General features: G+C 43.2%; 5 protein-coding genes across 6 annotated transcripts in view; 4 read left to right on the top strand and 1 right to left on the bottom strand.

Annotated features, from left to right (window-relative positions):
- Positions 1–1,827: 1,827 nt before the first annotated feature.
- Positions 1,828–3,416, top strand: LOC311030664 (pleckstrin homology domain-containing family F member 1-like). The gene is made up of 2 exons (XM_084036573.1): positions 1,828–2,122; positions 2,427–3,416. Exons 1-2 carry the CDS (start codon positions 1,885–1,887, stop codon positions 2,960–2,962), a joined length of 774 nt encoding a protein of 257 aa, XP_083892699.1. The 5' UTR covers positions 1,828–1,884; the 3' UTR covers positions 2,963–3,416.
- A 2,931-nt stretch (positions 3,417–6,347) lies between these two features.
- On the bottom strand, positions 6,348–9,001 carry LOC311031118 (uncharacterized protein). The gene is made up of 3 exons (XM_084037237.1): positions 8,736–9,001; positions 7,758–7,890; positions 6,348–7,293 (listed from the first exon to the last, which is right to left on the bottom strand). Exons 1-3 carry the CDS (start codon positions 8,798–8,800, stop codon positions 6,718–6,720), a joined length of 774 nt encoding a protein of 257 aa, XP_083893363.1. The 5' UTR covers positions 8,801–9,001; the 3' UTR covers positions 6,348–6,717.
- Positions 9,002–9,683: 682 nt separating this feature from the next.
- Positions 9,684–15,221, top strand: wbp11 (WW domain binding protein 11). The gene is made up of 12 exons (XM_084036863.1): positions 9,684–9,859; positions 10,447–10,533; positions 10,661–10,692; positions 10,792–10,885; positions 11,112–11,308; positions 11,649–11,782; positions 11,894–12,060; positions 12,177–12,413; positions 12,828–12,953; positions 13,048–13,329; positions 13,661–13,846; positions 13,984–15,221. The coding sequence occupies exons 2-12, from the start codon at positions 10,470–10,472 to the stop codon at positions 14,670–14,672; spliced, it is 2,208 nt and encodes a 735-aa protein (XP_083892989.1). The 5' UTR covers positions 9,684–9,859; positions 10,447–10,469; the 3' UTR covers positions 14,673–15,221.
- A 227-nt stretch (positions 15,222–15,448) lies between these two features.
- Positions 15,449–20,191, top strand: ddx47 (DEAD (Asp-Glu-Ala-Asp) box polypeptide 47). The gene is made up of 12 exons (XM_084037018.1): positions 15,449–15,595; positions 15,805–15,898; positions 16,195–16,383; positions 16,481–16,552; positions 16,746–16,864; positions 17,042–17,113; positions 17,323–17,439; positions 17,576–17,722; positions 18,841–18,978; positions 19,063–19,133; positions 19,232–19,361; positions 19,824–20,191. Exons 1-12 carry the CDS (start codon positions 15,464–15,466, stop codon positions 20,010–20,012), a joined length of 1,470 nt encoding a protein of 489 aa, XP_083893144.1. The 5' UTR covers positions 15,449–15,463; the 3' UTR covers positions 20,013–20,191.
- A 394-nt stretch (positions 20,192–20,585) lies between these two features.
- The window catches only part of LOC311031580 (myosin-10), a 48,352-nt gene continuing 46,982 nt past the window's right edge, over positions 20,586–21,955 (top strand). The window contains exon 1 of one of the 2 annotated variants that reach the window (XM_084037934.1): positions 20,586–20,957. The gene's annotated coding sequence lies outside the window, so the exon portion shown is untranslated. The remainder of the gene's footprint in view (positions 20,958–21,955) is intronic. The other variant, XM_084037935.1, reaches the window with a different exon arrangement.

Consider the following 21,955-nt stretch of genomic DNA (forward strand, 5'->3'; position numbering starts at 1 on the left):
ATCAGTAGCATTTAGTCACATGTAAGTCTTTGGTAAATGGTAAAAAACACAATTGAATTGCCCTGCTGTGATGTTTACTGGTAGGCTTTTAGGACATGCAGTACCAAAACCAGCCACAAAAACCCCACCAATATCAGGATTTTAAAAAATCACTGCGACAAAATGAGGCAAAACACCCTCCCGATTTTTTTATATGATTTTAACAAGAATATGATCTTTCAAAAAAAGTAAGTTTGGACCTGATACTTGTTGTCAGTTTTTTGGAATATGGCTCTGAAGTTGTGCAAAGATGTTTTGACTTCCATTTTTGAGCCTTAATATCTGTGAAACTAATCATCTGAGAGAAACCATATTTTGTAGAATGTTTAAGCTAACACCAGCGATAGAGGCAGAAGTGATAGAAGTCTTTTATCTGCAAAAAAATGGGAGCTCAGCCACTCTTCACATGTACTACTTTATTTCAACAAGCCACATTTTAAGTACCTACCATACTAGGTTATCATTGAGCTACACCCCTGATATTCCATGTCTGGAGGCTATTAGTAACGGATATACACTGTAGAAATTTTGAAGGCCACAGGTGAGATAGTTTTCCAGATATTGCTGTTTAAAAATGGCTTTTCAGAGTATGATGCCAAAAACCGTCTAAACTACCCTTTATTCAATGACGTTTCATGAGAAAACTGTTGAAAGTAGAGACCTAATATTTTGGATTTGTCCTATTAACAAGTGTGTCTTTGTACTCAATTTTTTTCAGGACATTCTGAGATGGTCAGGTGGGAAGATTTTCAGAAATTTGATGAAATGACACGGAATGACCCAGTCATCATCGGCTAATGTGTTGTTTTTATGGTCATTTTGAGTCAAAGGTGAAACAACGTAGATATGAAGGGTTACAGTGGGACTTACAGGCCGAGTCGGGGACGTTGTGTGACCTTCAGGGCTCGTCCCCATTTCCAGTCTTTAAGCTCAGACACCCAACTGCTGCTGTAGCTTCACATTTACCAAACATCAACCTTCTCATCTATCTCTCAGCCAGGAAACAAAGAAGGGCATTTCCCAAACCTGCTCTGTTTGTTTTGTTTTTTACAGTGGAGTTTCAGTGGAAGATTTTAAAGAAATATGCTTCATGTGTCTATAGTTTAAGGAATAAACATTCCTTGCAGTATGATCAAACGATCATACTGCATAACAAACTGGCAAGCTTTGAATACATTTCCTTATCGGAATGGGAAAAACTTCCCAAACCTCTTGGGAGATCCCCGTCCATGCCCTGTTAAACACACACACACACACACACACACACACACACACACACACACACACTGTGTGATGGTATCGCTGTTGCTCTGCCTCGCTGGTGTCATGTTGCGGTCAGGTTTGTTTCTCTCCAGCTGCTGGCTGAGCTGCTCTACAGCAGTCTACAGCACCACCACAGTCCTCCATGTTGTATTTTATACTGACACCCAATACAATAGAACTGCCCATATGGTCACATAAGAGATTTTAGTTATTTTATTCCTTATTTATTTTTATTTTAAGATCAGAACTTTTGATTGTGATCCTCTGGCTTTTCATCTGGCAGTTTTTTATACATTGTTGTTAAAAAAAAACACCTTATTTCCCCCTGAAATATAGGCTAACTTGTTAATCTATGTAAGCATATCTTAAATAAATAGACTTCTACCTGCACTGCAGCATGCTGCCCCACAGCCCTCCCTCTCTTTTGTTTCTGGTATAACGTGTTTGTCTTGACTCTTCCTGGGAAGTACCACTGCGTCAATGCGTCATGGCCAAAGGAGTCTTTATAAACCCCCGCCCAGCCTGCACCACACACATGTTCACGTGTGATCCCAGTGCTGCGACAGAGATCTGATCACCACGATGGACCTGTTTAAGGCAGAAAACCGTGAGCGCATCCATGCCGTGGAGAGTTCCTTTGGTCCCGCTGGCGCGAGCCTATCCAAGCCGGGCCGGGTCCTGATGGGGCAGGGCCGTCTGATCAAGCAGGGTCGCCGGAAGAACCAGACCAAGGTTTTCTTCCTTTTCAACGACGTGTTAGTGTACGGCAGCGTCATCCTGAACGGCCGCTGGCACAAAAATATGAAGGTCATCCCTTTAGGTGAGCAACTCCTCAAACAAAGATCATCAAAGGAGCACCTGTGTCTGTAGCTCATGCAAGCTATAGTGACAAGTTGTTCTTACTGCTTTTCACAACTTTTTAATATTTCTACCATGGAAATGCAATGGAGCTAAATGTAAACTACGTATTATATATATATATTATAACTTTTAATGTCAAAATGAAATTCTGTTCTTGAAGTAAGCGATTTGTTGCTTGAACAGCATTTAAAAAAGCACAACTCTTTCTGTACGAGCTTGTTGACCATAGTATCCATATGTAATTAATGTTGTTATCATTGCAGAGGACATCCAGCTGGAGGACATGGAGGACGGCGAGGGACTGAAGAACCCATGGCTGCTGCGTACGCCACGCAAGTCGTTTTTTGTGTCGGCCCCGACGTCGGAGGATAAGCGGGCCTGGATGGAGCACATCGAAGACTGCAAGTCCAACCTGCTGCAGGGCGGCGGCGGCCAGCCTGGCTCCACCTTCGCCTCCGCCTGGATCCCAGACTGGGCCGCCTTCAAATGCATGCGCTGCTTCCACAAGTTCTCTACGACCAAGCGCCGACACCACTGCCGGAAATGCGGCTTTTTAGTTTGCAACTCGTGCTCCATGCAGCGAGCGGTGATACAACACATTCACCCCACCAAGATGTTTCGGGTCTGCAGCCGCTGCTACACGAAGAACAAGGAAGCCAACGGCTCTCGCCTGAGTGGAGACAGCGGTGGAAAGACTTCAGAGGAGGACAATGAGGCAGCGTCCAGTGAGGAAGAGGAGGGAGAGGTGATGCAGAACCAGGGTTACAGCAGCTGGCTGAACTACGACATGGGCACCTAGGAACAGATGGGTGTTCACCCGAGACCCCAATAAAGACGGTCTCTCAGACATGTTCACCATCATCCAGCATCAAATCCAACTGTGAATGAAAGAGTATTGAACTTTCGAATGGATGGAGATGACAAAGCGAGAATGATGTGTTGTTGTATCGATCTACTTCACTTTTGTACACAGTCGATTCAGGGAGAACACCTGAGTCACGAAGCTCTGTGATCTTCTCAGTGTTTTATTAATTTACTGTTGGTTGCTGTTTACATATGGAAAAGCATTTGTGCTTCATATCTACTTTTCATTTTGCTTCCAAATGATCTAAATCCAGTAGAGCACATACGAGACAGATAAAAGATTTGTGTCTGTGATTATTTGACTGAGAGATGTGATGGATGCACCGATTTCAAATCTGCATAACTTACTGTTATCAAATAAACAAATAATTATGAAACGTATTGGTGTCACATGACTAAATTAGAAGAATATATAAATGGAACAGTATTTTAAGAATTAATTAAAGCGTTACTCATTAATATGAAATGTTATTTAATCATTCTTTTTTTTCAGAATAAAAGTTTTATAGGGCTTCATTTCAATTTTATAACCATTTCAAAAGAGACTTTTTCAAAAGTCTGCTTTCATTAATTTTTTTGTTCATTATAATATTTTAAAGTTTTCAAATATGCAACAGCACAACCAAATCCCACTAAAAACGTGTAAATACACAGGGAACCGTAAACAAGGAGGTAACGACAAAAATAATGAAAATAAATGTTTACAATGGGCTGCACGGTGGTGTAGTGGGTAGCACTCTCGCCTCACAGCAAGAGGGTCCCGGGTTCGATTCCCGTGTTGGCCCGGGTTCCTTCTGTGTGGAGTTTGCATGTTCTCCCCGTGTAAGCGTGGGTTCTCTCCGGGTTCTCCGGCTTCCTCCCACAGTCCAAAGACATGCAGGATGGATGGATGGATGTTTACAAATAAATAAAAAATAAATAAAAATTAGATCCAATGAGCTAAAATAATGTAAATAAATGAAAGATGAATAACATTCCATAATGATTAGTTAAGTCAATTATTTCACAAATCATTGGTTCAGTTGTAATCAATTACTTCTGAATGTCTTCGGTGTACATGAGACTGAAATTCTACATCACTGCTTAATCACAAGTGGAGGGTTTATGAAATGTCACTATGATTATACATGGTTGTTGATTCAGATTGTGTTTATTTATAAACAGGTCCAGCCCATAGAGCACTCAACAATTAGAGCCCCAGTGACGTAATGATGGACAGAAAATTAAGATTCTAGAATAGATTGTACTTTCCTGAGATTTAATTATAGGTTGTGTGAACAACTCGGTACACCGTAATCCTGGGCTTGGAATGCGGTGTCAAACCTGTTTGACTTCTCTTCACCAGGAAACCTCTTCGTGAAGCGCGTCTGTGATTATTACAGGAAACGCAGCGCTTATCTCATTCAGTCTTTGTCAACATCCATCCATCCATCGTCTACCGCTTATCCTGTATTTAGGGTCACTTAGGGCTGGAGCCGATCCCAGCTGTCATTGGGCGAAGGCAGGGTACACCCTGGACAGGACGCCAGTCTATCACAGGGAGACATGTAGAGACAAACAACCATTCACGCTCACATTCACACCTACGGGCAATTTAAAGTCACCAATGAACCTATCCCCATCCTGCATGTCTTTGGACTGTGGGAGGAAGCCGGAGAACCCGGAGAGAACCCACGCTTACACGGGGAGAACATGCAAACTCCACACAGAAGGAACCCGGGCCGACCCGGGAATCGAACCCAGGACCCTCTTGCTGTGAGGCGAGAGTGCTACCCACTACACCACCGTGCAGCCCTCTTTGTCAACATGTCGCTCAGAAATGTTCACTGTCCTGTTCTGTATCACATCTGAGGAATACACTTTGAAATCAATCACTTTATCACTTTTCTTTTTTTTTACCAACCAACCACACTTCTTTAAAAGAGTGTCACCCCTAGCAACGGGCCAAGCACGCCTCCACGCTAACGTAAAGGTTTCTGTCCTAAACCAGGACTCTAGCTAGACTTTTTGAGAGGATTCTCATATGTTGGCTCCGTCTTCTCCCTCGCTGCAAAACTCAAATGTGACACTAGGTGGCAGGACCCCCATTCTTTTACCCTCAATCCTCCAAAGAGCTGCAGCACTGTACACACATTTTACTGCATGTTAATGTGGACGTCTGGGTTGGTTATTTATATTCCAGTACTTATGAAACCATGCTGTGGTATTCTGTTCTCCTGGTTAAACCTTCAGCTTTATCACGTCGGCTACTTCAGATGTTTTAATTAATCACACGTTCATATTTGCTTGTAAATTACCTTAAACTGTGACTTTTTTACCATCTGAAAACACCATTTGCTCTGGTTATTGATCCTAAAGAGCCTTTCATTCACCATCACTGCGTTAATAAGTCCAGTAGACATGCTGCAATAATGTGCATTTGAATGTTTATTTGAACTCCATGAAAAACTCTCCAACCTGTTGTTGTTGTTGACAGTGTTTAGTGAGGATCTCTCCACTCTTCTCAGCTTCCCCACATGAAAACCTCCACATTGACTCACTTCCACATTATGTTTCTCCCAAAGTGTTCAGTTTGTTGGACAGTTTCACTTATTTTAACAAACAACCAGCAGGGAACAGATCATTTTCATCAGTTTGAACAAGTCCATCATGGTGTGCAGCAGTGAAAGAGCTACGTGTTTCCTTTCCCTTAGTACCGACTTTTTAAAGCCAGAAAAAACAGTCACAGTTTTTAGTCTTTAAACCGGTCCACAATATAAATTAGAGTCTAGTAAAGGATGGAGGAGCTGAACACGGTTGTTCATCTCCAGGGTGTTTATCACAACTTTCAAAAGACATCTCAAGGTTTTGTCCTCAAGATAAACACAGACATTCATTCTAGACCTCCAGCTGTCTACTCATTTAACGCTCACTTTTCCACAGGTGTTGTTGTAAACAGTTACAGCTCATGTGTTGACGAGGAGGAGGAGGAGGAGGGTGAGGATCCTCCTCCTGCAGCTCAGACGCTCATCAAGTCTTCACCAATCACAGAAAGTCTTCTAGAGGTCTGCAGGTGGGTAAGATCCAGCTCACACATAGACATGTCAGACTGAGAACTTACTGTTGGATGTTTGACCATTTCCAACATCCCACCACTGTTGCAAAGAACTGTACTCACACTGTGTTTTCCTGGAGTTATTCCAATAGAAAATAAAAATCATTATCACACACAAAAAGACACATTAAAATGCCAGTAAGCACTATTACATTGCACATCCTTTATAAAAGAAACAAACACACATCCGTGAAAGCTCTGTGCAGACGGTTGGAAGTCATTCCTGCAAATTCAGCATTTATTTTTCAACAACTGGCCTTTAATAAACCACCGCAGGAAGCCAGGGTTCAGTGTTTTTTTCTTTTCAGTTGCCGGTCAGAAAGCCTCTTGCCCAAAGTCAATTTTTACTTACTTAAAAAATGTATTTACACTGACTTAAGGATGGGTGAAATGATTTTCCGGGACCGTGGTGCAAAAAGTTAGTGTTGAGCCTAGCTGTCAATTATAGACATTATCGGCAAGTCAGACAAGAGAGTGTTAACCTGATCAGACTTCAGAACAGCTTCTTCCCCCAAACTTGGAGCCCGCTGCATATAAGTGTCTCAGACACAAGTACTCATGTTCAACAGCTGCTGGACTTTTTCACATTGCCTCCATTACTTATGGACGACTGAAATAGCCTTTTCAACCGACTTCAGCTTTTTCTTTAAAACCTTTGTCAGATTTTTCAGGGACAAGAGTCTTGATTTCATCCTCCTCGTCTCCTGACACTTTAACTTCAGCTTTTTATGAGCTATAACGAGTTGGTCCTGAACGGCGTCTGCTTTGCGCTTGAGTGTTCGGGGAGAACCAGCAACGACGTAGTTGTGATCATTCCCCACGGAGATCTGCTCTTGCTTTCTGCAGAGGTAGTTGTGATCGTGCTTAGTCGTTTGTGTGCCTCTGCTTGTGGTACACTCGGTTGTGTCGTCATCATCATCGATGATGTCGTCGATACCAGCGCCGACGATAACCTTAATAATGTCATCACCAAGGACACTGTCGTCGACATTGGTCTCCTCCTCAACCGGCCCTTGATTCGCGAAGGCAATGTTATGAAAAGCTCTGTTGTCAAAGGTGGTCACACTCAGCGAGGTGGCCTGTGTGTCTGGGGTGGGCATGTCCTCTATCAACCAGTGGGTTTGAAAGACGAAAATGGTGGGCACAGCGGTGTCCTTCAGCCTCCTCTTACCCTGACAAGACACACAAAACAGCAGCAGGTAGATTGCGATACATATCAGAGTATGTTTCTCCCTTGAAATGTACGGTGTAATTACGGTGTGATTTAAAGGAGCAGCATGTAGGATTTAATGGCATCCAGCCGTGAGGTTGCAGATTACAAACCTCTGAATGTCCCTCCCTTTCTAAATGTGTATCTGGAATCAGTGTTTGTCCGTTCTGAGCTACTGTAGAAATGTGGCGGAGCAACATGGCGGACCCCGTGCACAGAACCCGCTTCCTATGAAGTCATGAAAGGCTCATAAGCTTACAAAAAATATATATATTATATTCTGATAACATAATGTATAATATTATGTTCCATTTCTGCCAATAAATCTGTTAAAACCAGTGCAGATTTTTACGGGTGGTTATCCTAATGACTTTCACCATTAAGTATCGGTACATTCAGAAAGTGGACTGTGTAATTAGTGTCTACCTCCTTGTCTATGAAGAACTGATCCTCCTCAAAGTGTGTACTGCACAGACGCGAGCTGTTCGATGGGGTCCAGTTCTTTCTCCTCACGTTCCTCAACCACTGCTTCAGCCTGTCATTATCGCCCAAAGGAAATCTGTTTGGGGGATTAAAAAAAAGAAATTACTGTATTGCCTTCATTTCATACTCTACATTGCAGGATGACGTGTATATTACCTGTTTTAAGTAAGGGGGGGGGGGTCTAGTAAATTTGATTTGGGAATGTAAGATTTGCTGTGATTTTTGCAAGAACTGGATATTGACTAAGCTAATGATCTTATCTTAAAAGGAAAATGAGAAGAGTGCATGCAGATTTACTTGGAAACATTTTGCAGTTACAGATACAGCATGGAAAAGGGATATGAAACTATGTGTCAGTCTGCACCGTAGAACTTGTGGCAATCTTGTGGGGCACTTGGGTGGGTGGAGGCAGTTAAAACCAGAAGCATAGAGAGCAGTCAACAGTAAGGTGTGGATGTACTGAGTAGCTTTAATAACACAAGGAATAGCAATGATACAGTAAAGGGAATGGGAGGAGGGAAGGTTGTGTTTCACTGAATTACAAGAATGGGGTACAATGTGGTAATAGTTGGTAAGCACCTGGGTGTAAAATACAGTAGTGGGCATCCAATGAAAGCGATTGTCGTCGGGGACGATTGTGAAACAACAAAGCTGTAATTAACTTCTTCCGACGCAATCAGTAAAGTTCCTACAATTGACCTGTGGAGGGCAGCAATACGCCTTTTGTCGCCTCTCGTCTGCAGCAAACTCCATCAGAAGAAAAAACGTTAAACCGTTCACAAACATAAAAAGGCAAACGCTAGAGCTAGCGAGCTAGCTAGCTAGGTTAGTGAGGTGCACCCGTCATTTACGTTGAATGTATTAATTGGGAAGCTCATTGTGGATCGCAAAAAACTTTAAACACAACGTAACGTTACTTACCGGAAAAAATTAACGGACGACCCCTTAGAATGTCTTTTAGTACAACCAGACGCCGCACAAGACATGTTTAGATGACCAAAACCCCAATATGTTACAATTAACTTTCATGAACTGAAAACACAGCCCGGACGGGTCAGAGTCCTAACAAGGAAACCCGGATAACACCAGTGGAGTGTATGAACGACGTGGACGAAGGCTCCGGTCAGCTCTGAAAAGTGAAGCCAAGGCGGAAGTGCTTTGAACCTGCAGACGTTCTGCTGGCCGGAGAGGGGCGACTCCACTGGTTGCAAAAATAAGTCATTCTTCTTCTTTGTGTTGTATGGCGGTTGGCAAACAACGTTATATCCCATCACCGCCACCAACTGGTGAAGAGTGGGGATCGGTTCCCTAATAGTACAAGCACAGAAAATTAGGTCTTCTCTTCCAAGTTTGTTCTCCTAAATTATTGAGACAAGAATAAATAACATCAGAACGTCCTTGTAAAAGATCACGTAAATCATACTTCAACTTAATTTCTTTAATATTAAGTGTTCTACAGTAAAGCATAACATGTAATAAACGGTCTTAGCGATTAAAAAATCACATCTTCCTAGAGGTGTACGATGCTTTCTTATTTTAAAAGTCTTCTTGTGATGGACAAGCCCCTTGACTCAATTGCAATACGATATCATAATATCCACAATACAACAACAATATCTATTTGACTCTGTTTCTACGATTGCAACTAATTAAAAACTACAAATTATTTATTAAATTATCGGTACAGTCTATATTGCTTTTATTTATTTTTTGTTATGTCTGTTATTGTTGTTTCGTGTATAAATACACTGTGTGGATATCATAATTTTTCTTTATGACCAAGTGAAATATATATTTATCCAAAGAAAAAGTCGCTACCAACGCGAGCTTTTTGATGACGTCAGGCCAGCCTCTTCCGCTCTTGCTCGCGGCAGTAAACATGGCGACCGGCTAAAGAAGTCGCTGCATGCATTCATTCAAGTGTTGAAGTCTGTTGATTTGTCTTTCAGAGCGTAGCGTTAAACATTACGTTGTATTTGTATTTGTGTGTACGCATAGGTGCGCGTCCAGGGCGTTACGCTCTGCGGGTTTTCCTTGAATAAAAGGTAAAGTCAAAGCTTTCTTTGCTGCTGCTGTTGCTAACGCGGCCCTAGCTACAAGTGCAAGCTAACGTCAACAGTTAGCGTTAGCATTTACCAGCTAAATACTGCATGGCCCGCCGATTTAGATATCCATCATATGTAATTTGACTTGCTCTGTAATGTTTGCTAGTCACTGCCGTGTTTGGATGCGTTGTGTCTAATAGAGAGACGGAGGGAGATGTATTAGATTGTCTTAGCATGTGTGGTAGCCGTACGTTAACTTTGTTAACTTATTAGCTAGCCGTTATCAACGTTTTATAACGAGTACTATATTATTAACGTTACTCAACAAACCTTTATTTGTCTTAAAAGGCATTATTGTACTACGAGTGTACTAACTACGCTATCAGAATGTCAATTGAATGTGTGGTTCAGTATAAAGCAGTTCATTGAATGGAGGTAACCGTCCTCTCAAAGATGCTCTGAAACCAGGGACATCCTTGATCACATTGTGAAGTGGAAAGTATAAGTGGATGATGCGTTTGAGCAGAGACAGATGCTTTATTTATGTTTTGATTTCTCATGATTGCTGGGGTTTTAATGCTTCGCAGGGTGAAGGGCACACACCGGCACAATGGGTCGACGTTCAACCTCCTCCACCAAGAGTGGGAAGTTCATGAACCCCACCGACCAGGCCAGTAAGTACCGGCCACAACCAAGAGCCAATTCCTCTGGGACTGACTTTCTGGGTGATACCTGAAGAATAGTGTCTGGTGTCAGAAAGATAACTAGTGTATATTTCTTCTTTTTCTACCTGCCTTATAGGAAAGGAGGCCAGGAAAAGGGAGTTAAAAAAGGTACCAGTGGTGTTGAAACATTTACTTTAATATGATCTTTTTCACATTGGTGTTATTACGTTGATAAAATATCGCCTCATTTGTTAATATTCCTAATAGAACAAGAAGCAGAGAATGATGGTGAGGGCTGCGGTGCTAAAGATGAAGGACCCCAGACAGATCATCAGAGACATGGAGAAGCTGGATGAGATGGGTAAGGGTTCTGAATTTCTATGCTGCTGTAGAACTGGCTTTTGTGTGTTTCTAATGGTGCACATATTTTTACTGTCAATATAGGATCACATTTTTTAAGTTTTAAACCTTTTTGGACTGTTCCAACTAATTTAGCTGTCACAAAAAAAAAAAATTATTTTTCAAATTTCACAAATATGTTTCTACTCTTGCTAAAAGATGAAGCTTTTCTGTAACACCTTCAACAGAGTTCAACCCAGTTCAGCAGCCGTTGCTGAATGAGAAAGTACTGAGGGACAAGAGGAAGAAGCTACGCGAGACATTTGAGCGCATTGTCCGTCTGTACGAAAGAGAGAATCCCGACACCTACAAGGAGCTACGCAAGCTGGAGTTGGACTATGAGACCAAGCGAGGGCAGCTGGCTCTCTATTTTGACTCAGTCAAGGTGTGTTTGTGATCATAAGAATGTTTTTTTTTTGCTGTATTACAAGTCAAGGATTCATTTATGTGTGATTGAAAGGATGTAGAATGCACACTTTGATAAAAGCGTGTTTACCCCTGGTTGGACTGAGATGCAGCAATGTGCAAGTGATTGTGGTTGCAGACATAACGTTCCATAGTCGAGAATGTAGATTCAGTGCAATCTGGACCCATTGGGAAGCACCAGCGTTTTGATTAATTTGTTGAAATTTCTGTGTGTTCAACCTAATCTAGTTCATTTACATTGCTTCGGCTTTGTGGTGACTCTTTGTTTACTATCGTGCGTTTTATGTCCTCCTTTTCAGAATGCAGAGTCTGTGGAGGTTGACAGTATCCCTTTACCAGATATGCCTCATGCACCCTCCAATATCCACATCCAGGACATCCCACTACCAGGAGCACAGCCTCCCTCCATACTGAAAAAGAACACCTCTTTTGGGTAGTTGTTGACCTGTGTATTCAGTATTCAAGATTTTGTGGTTGAACTCAGTTTATGTCGCTGCCGAGCATGACTGTGTCATTGAGGGTTTTTATTTGTTTAATGCATCAGCAAAGGACCTCTGTCCACATCTTCTGGACCAGTTTTGACAACGGTGCCAGGTGTTCCACGTTTACCTCCAGGGAAGAAGCCCCCTGGACCCCCACCTGGGCCCCCACCTCCACAGGTCCTGGCACTGTACGGCATACCTGCTCGACGAAGTTACAACACAGACGCAGGTAACATGTTTATCGGAATGCAAATATTCCCTTTCATAACAATGAGATATTGCTTTCAGGATTGTGTTGCTCCACACTGTTCTGATTTCCATCACTATTTTTTTTTTCCTGAACAGAGATTTCCATTCCTGGTTTAGAAAAGGACTCCCCGATGGAGTTGGGAAGAGATCAAGACAGCGGCAGTGAGAGTGACAGGGATCGGGATGATGTGGACGACGACGACAGTGACTCTGAGGAGGATAGCGAAGAAGAGAGAGATGAAGGAGGAGACGGTGACCAGAGGATGAGTGTGGACCGGCCGGGCGATGAGAGGGAAAGGGAGGAGGATAGAGACCGAAATGAAAGACATGCTGGTGAGTGTTTCAAAGGTGCTTGAACACATTTTTTCAACTTAAAACAGTTTACTTATTGTATTGTATGTATTTATGTACTTGTTTCTTACACTGTATCGCATTTATTATACTATAGCTTTAGGTACAATGAAGCAAAATTGCACTATTATCTTGAGAATTTAGGTCCTTGTCCCTAACAATTAGTTGTAATATAGGTTATTACAAAGAATTTTTCTTTTTTTTTTCTTTTTTTTGTAAAATCACCAAAGGTGATATAGGATATATTTTCTGGCTGAGCTGTTGGAAGTCTGCAGTCCTTAAACAGTTTAGAAACATGTTATTGTACATTTGACATTATATATTTGAATATGTATAAAGATATTAACAAATTATGTTAATTCAAATTAAACCATGTTTAATGTCTAACTACTTTAGGTCGCAGTGTACGTTTTGCGGACATGCCCCCAGAGGCACCCCGTGATGGAAAGAAGAAGAAGAAGAGGTTGGTGAAGAAGACCAAGGCCATTACCCCTCTGCAGGCCATGATGTTGAGGATGGCAGGTACTGTAGCAGACGTGTCTTTTCTCGCTTGCTGTGCTAGGAAACTTAATGTCTTTTTCTGATGACATTGTACATATTTTTTTTTTATCTCCAGGTCAGTCAGTTCCTGATGATGAGGAAGAAGAAGAGGTAGAGGAGGAATACACAGATGAATCGGACAGCTCAGACATTGAGGACAGGGGACCACCAGGGGAAAACCCGCCGCACCTTATGGCTAATCAGCGGCTACCCCCTCCTGCTGGGCCAGTGGGACAGCAAGGGCCTCCACACCTGCCAGGTCCACCAATGACTGGGCCTCCTCCACTGGGTCCACCCCCAGCTCCTCCCATGAGGCCTCCTGGTCCACCCTCTGGTCCGCCTCCAGGCCCACCACCAGGTTAGTTGCCGAAAATGTGTTATTATTATTATATAATATTTCAACAGTTACATCTAATATTAAAGGCAAGCTTACATTCGGTTTGTTTGACTGATGAGATGGCCTGTTAACTCAATTTTATTTATAGTTTCATACAACAGAAGTTCGCTCAGGACACTTTTCTCATAGAGCAGGACTAGAGCATGATGTATTTGACATGTGTATATATTTTTAATTATGCATGCATAGAGCAAAACAAATTGTGTTGGGATGAGATGTCATTTTTTTTAAAAGTGGGGCAGAAGAAAAGTTTGGGAACATTGATTTAGAGGATACATTCTGTGAACTTTAGGTGCTCCTCCATTCCTGAGGCCTCCTGGTATACTTGGAGGCATGAGGGGTCCAATGCCCCGTCTTCTACCTCCTGGACCTCCGCCAGGTCGGCCCCCAGGCCCCCCACCAGGCCCCCCTCCTGGCCTGCCTCCAGGCCCCCCACCACGAGGTCCCCCTCCCAGACTACCACTCCCTGCACCACCAGGTAGGCATATGTTATTGACATATCATTATTTATTTATTTTGTTTATTGAAACATACTTTATGCCTCTAATCTATGGAGTAGTGAAGAGGAATGATTGATACATTGCTTATCAAAATACATCTTGTGTCTTTTTACAGGTATCCCACCTCCTCCTCCAAGAGCCGGAGGGCCCCCACGTCCACTTGCCCCACCACTCTCCCTCTTTCCTCCACCACTCAACTCCAACGTGCTCAGTGCTCCTCCCAGCATTGTCCAGCGACAAAAAGGCTCAGGATCCAACCAGGATGGTTCCCAAAGCAATATGCCGCCCCCTGCCATGCCTATGCCCATGCGACCGGGTGTCATGCAGATGCCTCCACCTCCAGGGACAGCCGCCGCCTCGACGGGCAATCCTGGCAGCAACCCCTCCAGCCACCACCACGCAGCCACCATCGAAAAACGAGCCAATATCACGTCTGTCTCAGCAGCTGGAGGCAGCCTGGCAGCGGGTGCTGGCTCCGGTGGGCCCACCATCTCTGCCAAACCTCAGATTATCAATCCAAAGGCAGAGGTCACCCGCTTTGTGCCAACAGCACTGAGGGTGCGTAGGGACAAGAGTGGAGCAATGCCCGGGGCAGCAGCTGGGCCACTAGAGAAATTAGGGGGTGGAGGAAGGAGGCGCCATGATGACGGCATGGGAGGTGGACAGGGGCATAAACAGCAGGCAACAGCTGCTTCGATGGGTTTGATCACCCCATCCCAAATGGGCGCTGTGTCTCAGTCCAACGTGAAGACTAAAGACCAGATGTATGAAGCCTTTATGAGGGAGATGGAGGGACTCCTCTGAGATCCGGGAGGGTATTCATGGCAGATGTTCAGTGGGGTTCAGATGAGTGCATTTGTTTTCTGTGCAGAATTATTGAGTTAGTTGTCTTCAAGGCAGTCGGCTAGATTAGTTTCTTTACAGTTAACCAAGAAAAGGCTTTTTCACTCAGCATTGGTCTCACCAGGCTCATCTTCATGGCATTTGGAACATTTGGAACATGTTGTATCAAGGAGAATTATATATGAAATTGGAAACATTTAGATAGTTGCTGTTAGAAGGCGACTCGTTAAAAAAAAAAAAAAAAAAAACACTATTCTGCTAGGATTTTTTTGTTGTCAGAAACCGATGTGCTTTTCGTCCTAGAGTATGTTCCTTTTTCCCCTACAATTGGCATTTTTTCCCAGCCAACTATTTGTGATTTACCATGACCGGAAAAACATTTTGTATGATTGTTATTTTATCTCCTCATTATGTTGGACTTCAAAATAAAGTTGTGGAATGTTTGTCAACCACTGACTAAACACATGTCTGAAACCGTTTGATCTGCAGCTTAATAAACTTTTTACCTCATGCCTCTGTGTGATGTAATATAGGATGAAAGAATTGTATAACGTTGCATATGTGTATGAGGATGCTTTATATCGGGGAAATATCCTAAATTCCAGCAATTTAATGTTCCTTCGGTTTTTCTTTTGTGCCTTTAGTGTGTGTGGGTGACTGCGTGTGTTTAAAAACAGCAATTCCCATCTTCCAGTGCGTCGTTTCCGCGCATGCGCATTCCGAAGCGACGACTGCACGTTGGGGTGAAAAACATGGCGGACGACGTTGCGGAAAGCGTGAAGCCAAACACAGACGAAACAAGCCAAGATTCGAGTAGAAGTGATGGTAACAGTCACGGTGATAGCGGTGAAAACGTCGAGGCGGTGAAGACCTTCAAGGATTTGGTGGGTAATCTCCCAGAGAGCGAAGAAGAGACGCCATTATAGCAGCATAAGCAACAGCTTAGCAATTCGAGCTAGCTAAACTGAGCTCGTCGTAGCTGCACGTTTATCACACGAAATGTGCCTTAACGTTTTCTGACGACGTTGTAATTTGGAAGCAAAACGCTGTTGGTAACTTACAAAGGTCTACCCGGTGTGTTTGCCGTCCACAGGGTGTAACCGAAGTCCTCTGTGAGGCGTGTGATCAGCTGGGATGGAAGACTCCGACGAAGATCCAGATAGAAGCTGTACCGGTAGCCCTGCAGGGTGAGTGCTCACAGTACCTTCCTCATATCTACTGACTCCACCAAGGAAAGTTACTGCTGGTGTTTTCAGATGTGCTCACCCACATAAAACAATATATGACTGCGTGAACAACCAGTACAAAGCAACTAATAACTCAGTCATGCATTCAACATGTGTGAGTAAAAGAAGTGTATCTATCTGAAAAGTAATGGAGTAGAAATGGAAAGTAGACAGAAACTTAAAGACCAGTAGTTATCACTGCACTGCTCCATGCACATGACTTCTCTAACGTCTGTCTGTACCTTCTTAACCTTCAGGGAAAGATGTTATTGGCCTGGCAGAGACGGGTTCAGGAAAGACGGGTGCCTTCGCTCTGCCCATCCTGCAGTCACTGCTGGCCTCACCCCAGAGGCTCCACACCCTCGTCCTCACCCCCACCAGGGAGCTGGCGTTTCAGATCTCTGAGCAGTTCGAGGCCCTCGGCTCCAGCATTGGTGTTAAATGTGGTGAGTGTCCATTAAAAGGTTAATGGGTGACGTGTAGTGATGCAGATTATTTTCTCTGCTTCTGGTCCTAAAACCTGTCTGTGTTTTTCTATTGCAGCCGTCATAGTTGGAGGAATTGATATGATGTCCCAGTCATTGGTGTTGGCTAAAAAGCCACACATTGTTATTGGTAAGAGCAAAAGTCAAATTATATCCACATTGGTTTTTGCTGGTATCTAAAACTATGTCACACGAACAGTCAATTCTTGGTCTTCTGTGTGTGTGTGTTTCTGCGAGTGCTGTTTATTTTTCATTAGAAGTTGTTTCGACATCGAACAATATTTCCAGCATTAATGTGATGAATTGAATGCACTATGTTCCAGCCACACCTGGTCGGTTGATAGACCACATGGAGAACACAAAGGGCTTCTCCCTACGAGCTCTGAAGTTCTTGGTCATGGATGAAGCAGACAGAATCCTCAACATGGATTTTGAGACTGAGGTGAGTGAGAAACTCTCACGTATTTATGTCAGTGAAACAGGTTTCCCTTACATTTTGCTTTAATTTGTACAATCAATTGAGTAGATTTTATTGACTGATTTAATTTGAATATTGCACAAAAATAATAAAATGAGAAACTTTGAGACATATGTATTTTTATTTTCTTTCTTTTGCCAGGTGGATAAAATCTTGAAGGTGATTCCTAGAGATAGGCGGACCTTCTTGTTCTCTGCCACCATGACCAAAAAGGTAGACAAACACTCATCAATACTGGGGAAAACACCCTTTATTCAGGCCTGGTTGACGCAGCATGTGTAGTGTTATAATCCTGCTTTGTTCTGAGTTACTGGTTTCCAGTGCTGCAGGGTTACTAGGAAATGAATACACTGACAACGGAGCATTTCACCGCTTGTAGAGCCGGCACGCATTTCTCCTGACATTCGTTCATGTGGTTACAGGTGCAGAAACTCCAGAGAGCAGCCCTGAAAGATCCTGTGAAGTGTGCGGTATCCACCAAATACTCCACAGTAGAAAAACTACAGCAATATTACATCTTCATACCATCAAAGTACAAGGTAGGGCACATTCTCCTTCCATGATTAAATATCTGAAACCATATGCTACAAGCTGTCCATCCTCTGAATACCACAGTCACTTTATCATGATAATAGCGTTTTAACACTTATTTTGTGCTTGTGTGTTCTGTGGCAGGACTGCTACCTGGTGTCCATCCTGAATGAGCTGGCCGGCAACTCATTTATGATTTTCTGCAGCACGTGTAACAATGCCCAGCGGGTGGCGCTGTTGTTAAGGAATCTTGGCATCACTGCTATCCCTCTTCATGGACAGATGAGTCAGGTAGACATAACAATGATTCTGTCTGATAAGGATGTCATTAAGCAGTAACCAACACTAGTGCAGGCTGTAGAGCTGTCTCCTTAATTGCCTGCAGTATACAGTTAAACAACGCCCTAAAAAGAGGCTTTCCATTTATTTTAGAGCTGAAATCATTAGTTGATTAATCTATTAGTCAATTGACAAAATGTTTTAGTGTAGCTGATTTATTATGCAAGTTTTTTTTGTTATAAGGCAAAAATTACACGTTCATGTAATCAGATTTTTTACTGATTTGCTGACATTCTCTAGAAGATTAATCAAGTAAGTAACTTGTTGATTTAATGGTAATTGATGATGAAAATAATAATAATTTGCAGCCCTACTTTAGTCACTACACTGTTAGGAACAGCATTCTTTGGTGCGGCCTTGAAACATAGTGAACTGATCGTATTGGTCCCAAAATTTATAGTGCAATTTATTTCTATATTTTTGTAATAAAATAGCCTTTGTGAATAAAAATCGACAGATGACGGCGAGATGAGCTACGTTTAAAGCTGTTGTTAGACAGCATTGACATCATCTCTCTAATTGGAGATCTAGACTGACGAGGATCCACGCCAGCCCCTTTACTCATCTTTTTTTTCTGTCTGTGAATATTCCATAGCTTTGACTCTGTAGGAAGAACAGCGTCCTCTTCAGGTTTTGTGCCATACAGCAATACAACTGCGTGCATGCTGGCATTGTTTGTTTGCCTCCGCATTATTTTTTCAGCTGTCCATCTGCACTCAAAGTTGAACTGATTTATAATATGGTGGTCAAGGTCACTGTGATGTCACCAATTACACTTTTGTCCTTTTCTCATGAAGTTATATGCCGATTATGACAATTTCACACAGAGTCTTAATGAGATAAAAAGATGAAGTGATGACATTTTGGACAAACACGGATGTAAATTGCAAAATTGCAAGTTGGCGGAGACAGTAATTCTAGTTGTTACTTCACTAAGTTATCAATATACTATCGTACTGTATTAAGGAGGATGCATTTCCATCATTGCCAAATGCTTCTTTGCCATGTCTCTTTTACTGTCCATTTCCTGCCTTATTCACTCTCTGGATCTTCTTCCATGTGTTGGTCAGAACAAACGTCTCGGAGCGCTAAACAAGTTTAAGTCCAAGACTCGATCGGTGCTGCTGGCGACGGACGTGGCGTCCAGAGGGCTGGACATACCTCATGTTGACTGCGTCATAAACTACGACATCCCCACCCACTCCAAGGTACGTTGGCGCTGACATTCAGCATACACGGTTTCTTTGATGATTTTGATTTGAATGGAACTTTGTATCCGTCTTCCCTTGTAGGACTACATCCATAGAGTGGGACGAACAGCCAGAGCAGGGCGTTCTGGGAAATCCATCACGTTTGTCACTCAGTAAGAACTGCCTGCTTCTCACCAGTTGCCCCACTTCCTTTTTAATTAGTTTAAAAAAATAAATAGACCTCACAAACTGACATATTGTGTTATCTTAGATATGATGTGGAGCTTTTCCAGCGAATCGAAACCCTCATTGGGAAGAAACTTCCTGCCTTCCCCACCCAGGAAGATGAAGTGATGATGTTGGTAGAGAGGGTGAGCGAGGCCCAGAGATTTGCCCGGCTGGTAAGTCGTCACTTTGCTGAATGTTTTTCAAATATCACCTCACACATGTTGGTAAAACCATGTTGTTATGCATGATTTACTGTCCTTGTTTCCTCTCAAGGAGTCTATTAGATTAAAATGAATACAGGATACAACTTTTTTTTTTTTAATGTATGTATAGGGAGGCCTTAAATTATGATAATCCTATTTAAAATAATTGATTTTTCGCACACAAAAAGACTGACGATATGCTTCTTAACATAAGTGACACACTAGTTTTAGTGCAATTTTTAAGTGTCTTTAGCATATTATGATGATTTTCGGGATAATGTCATGAATCACAAATATTTTGGTCAGGATCATCTTGACATGACATTTTCATATCGTCTTCATACATAGTTGGTCGCTCAGTTATAGACATCATATCTGGAATGTATGTTTGAAAACAATCAACTTAGAAGGAAAAAAACCTTGTCTCCTTAGGAAATGAAGGAGGAAGGTGAGAAAAGGAAAAGGCCCAAAAGAGGAGATGGAGACGAGGATGACACAGAACAAGCAAGCGGTGTGAGGAAGAAAGTGAAGGGTGGTGGTGGTGGAGGTGGAGGAGGAGGAGGAGGAGGAAGAGGAGGGATGATGAAGCGCGGTGGAGCAGCCTGGAGAGGGGGACGCTGAAGACTCCCACATTAACAGACTGTACATAATACAATGCCTTTCTTATTTCTCATGTAAAACTTGTTCATGGCAGCATATTTCCCAGCATTCAGCATAATGGAAGATATTTAATTACAGCGTTTCTTGCCCCTTTATGACATGTTTCCATTTGTAATAAAATGCCACAGAAAAAAACAACACTTTTGAGAGTTTTGTTGATTGTTTTTTGCTGCTCTTGTGGCTTTTAGACACAAGGGGGAGAATGGGGGATGGCTTCATATGCTCTTTGAACGGGATGAAGCTGCATGTGTGTTCATTTTAAAAGGAGATGATGATGACCTGTGAGAATATTCAGCAGTGGTAATGCAGCTTATTTTTGGAACTTCGTCAATGCAGGCGAGCAACAGTTGCAATATCGATCACTTGTGCGTGTATGTCATTGGTTTGCAAACTGGAGGGTTGGTTTCTTCCAGCCAATGGAAAGAGGGGGAGAGAAACACCGCAAAGCGAGAACCCAATTGTCTTTTAGGCTGCATCCAGTGGGTGTGCGCAATGCATAGATATTTGCCACATAGATGTTTGAAAAGCGTTTAAGTGAAGCGCAATGTCCTCGTAAAACTCGCGTCAGTGTGTTTGTTCGATCCCGACAGGCGTCCTCGCGCGCAAGCCGCGTTCCCACCAGAGGGTGTCACGGTGTGGCGTATTGATCCGCACGGTCACTCTCCGCGAGCGCAGTCCGGCGGCGTGGGCGGGAGCAGCGACGGTCAAGTGTGCTCGGGTGAGGAGGGACCTCACTCAGTGGAGAGGCAGCGCCGTGTGCCTGTGGTGCGGACCGGAGCCCCGATACCTGCCCGCATTTCAATCAGTTGCCCGCAGCAGCTAAGTTGCACACAGGCTCGCATTGTCAGGGGGAGAGATAGGACTGCTTGGTGATCAGGTTGCCCGCTGCTTCGCTGACTACGCCAGGTAAGTGCGCCCGGGGGACCGTTAGACCATGAACGTGAAACTTAGTTCGTCTCTGACGTTCGTTGGGATTCATGTGACGTTAGCTGGTGAGTTGAGGACACTTTTTTTAATGCGAGGTAGCCTCCAGCCCACCTTGCCCCCCCTTTTTCACTTACCGGCAAGTTAAGACAATGAGATAACATAATTATCTCATTTAGCGGTGTTAAGCTAGCTTTTATGAGTACACTTTTAACGTTGGTACGTCTTTCTCTGAAGTTGACACTGTTTTTAACCTAACGGTCGTTCTCCAGGTGTGAGCTGGACTTTTAGGTAACCACACCACGGCTCATTACGTTAACCATACGACCTGTTCAGCTAACGTTACATTAGCTAACGCAGTGTCAGTTGCGCAGGTTTATTACCGCAGATATCTGCACAATATTTGTAAACAGGACCGCATCGGCAACTCCCCCCCCCTCCCTGCGGGTCTCCGGTCAGTCTGTGCCTTCTTTGGGGACTCGCCAATGCAGAGTCATCTTATGTGTTGACTTAGCTCCATCTATACGGACAAGTCGATGTTGTCATGACGACGGGCATGTGTGTTCAGGTGGACTCGTTTCTATAGCGCAGGATATTCTAGGCGAAGAAGGGGGACTAGCGATATGCCATTCACGACTACGCTGCGTCCCGTCTGGTCTGCCGTGAGAGCAGTGGAGCCTACGCACTATGCGCATTGCTCTTTTGCAGACCCATTCAGGGAGAAGTCACGCAGACTATCAGACCTCAAAACCTGCTTTTAAAATGTAGTCCTACTTTTTTCGTGTCACCTTCCAGCACCAGTCCTGCGGTATCCCTTCCCCCACTGTGTCCTGTGCATAAGCCACTTTGTTATACCAGATATAAGATGTAGATGTATTATAACAAAGTATTTATTCATTCATGCCTTCTATGACACAGAATGATCCGACAGTTTGTAATGTGATTGATCATACAGTTGTTAAATATGTTTTAAAGACTGT

The sequence above is a fragment of the Eutrigla gurnardus genome (assembly GCF_963514095.1).
Source record: "Eutrigla gurnardus genome assembly, chromosome: 20".
In the NCBI taxonomy this organism is placed as follows: domain Eukaryota; kingdom Metazoa; phylum Chordata; class Actinopteri; order Perciformes; family Triglidae; genus Eutrigla; species Eutrigla gurnardus.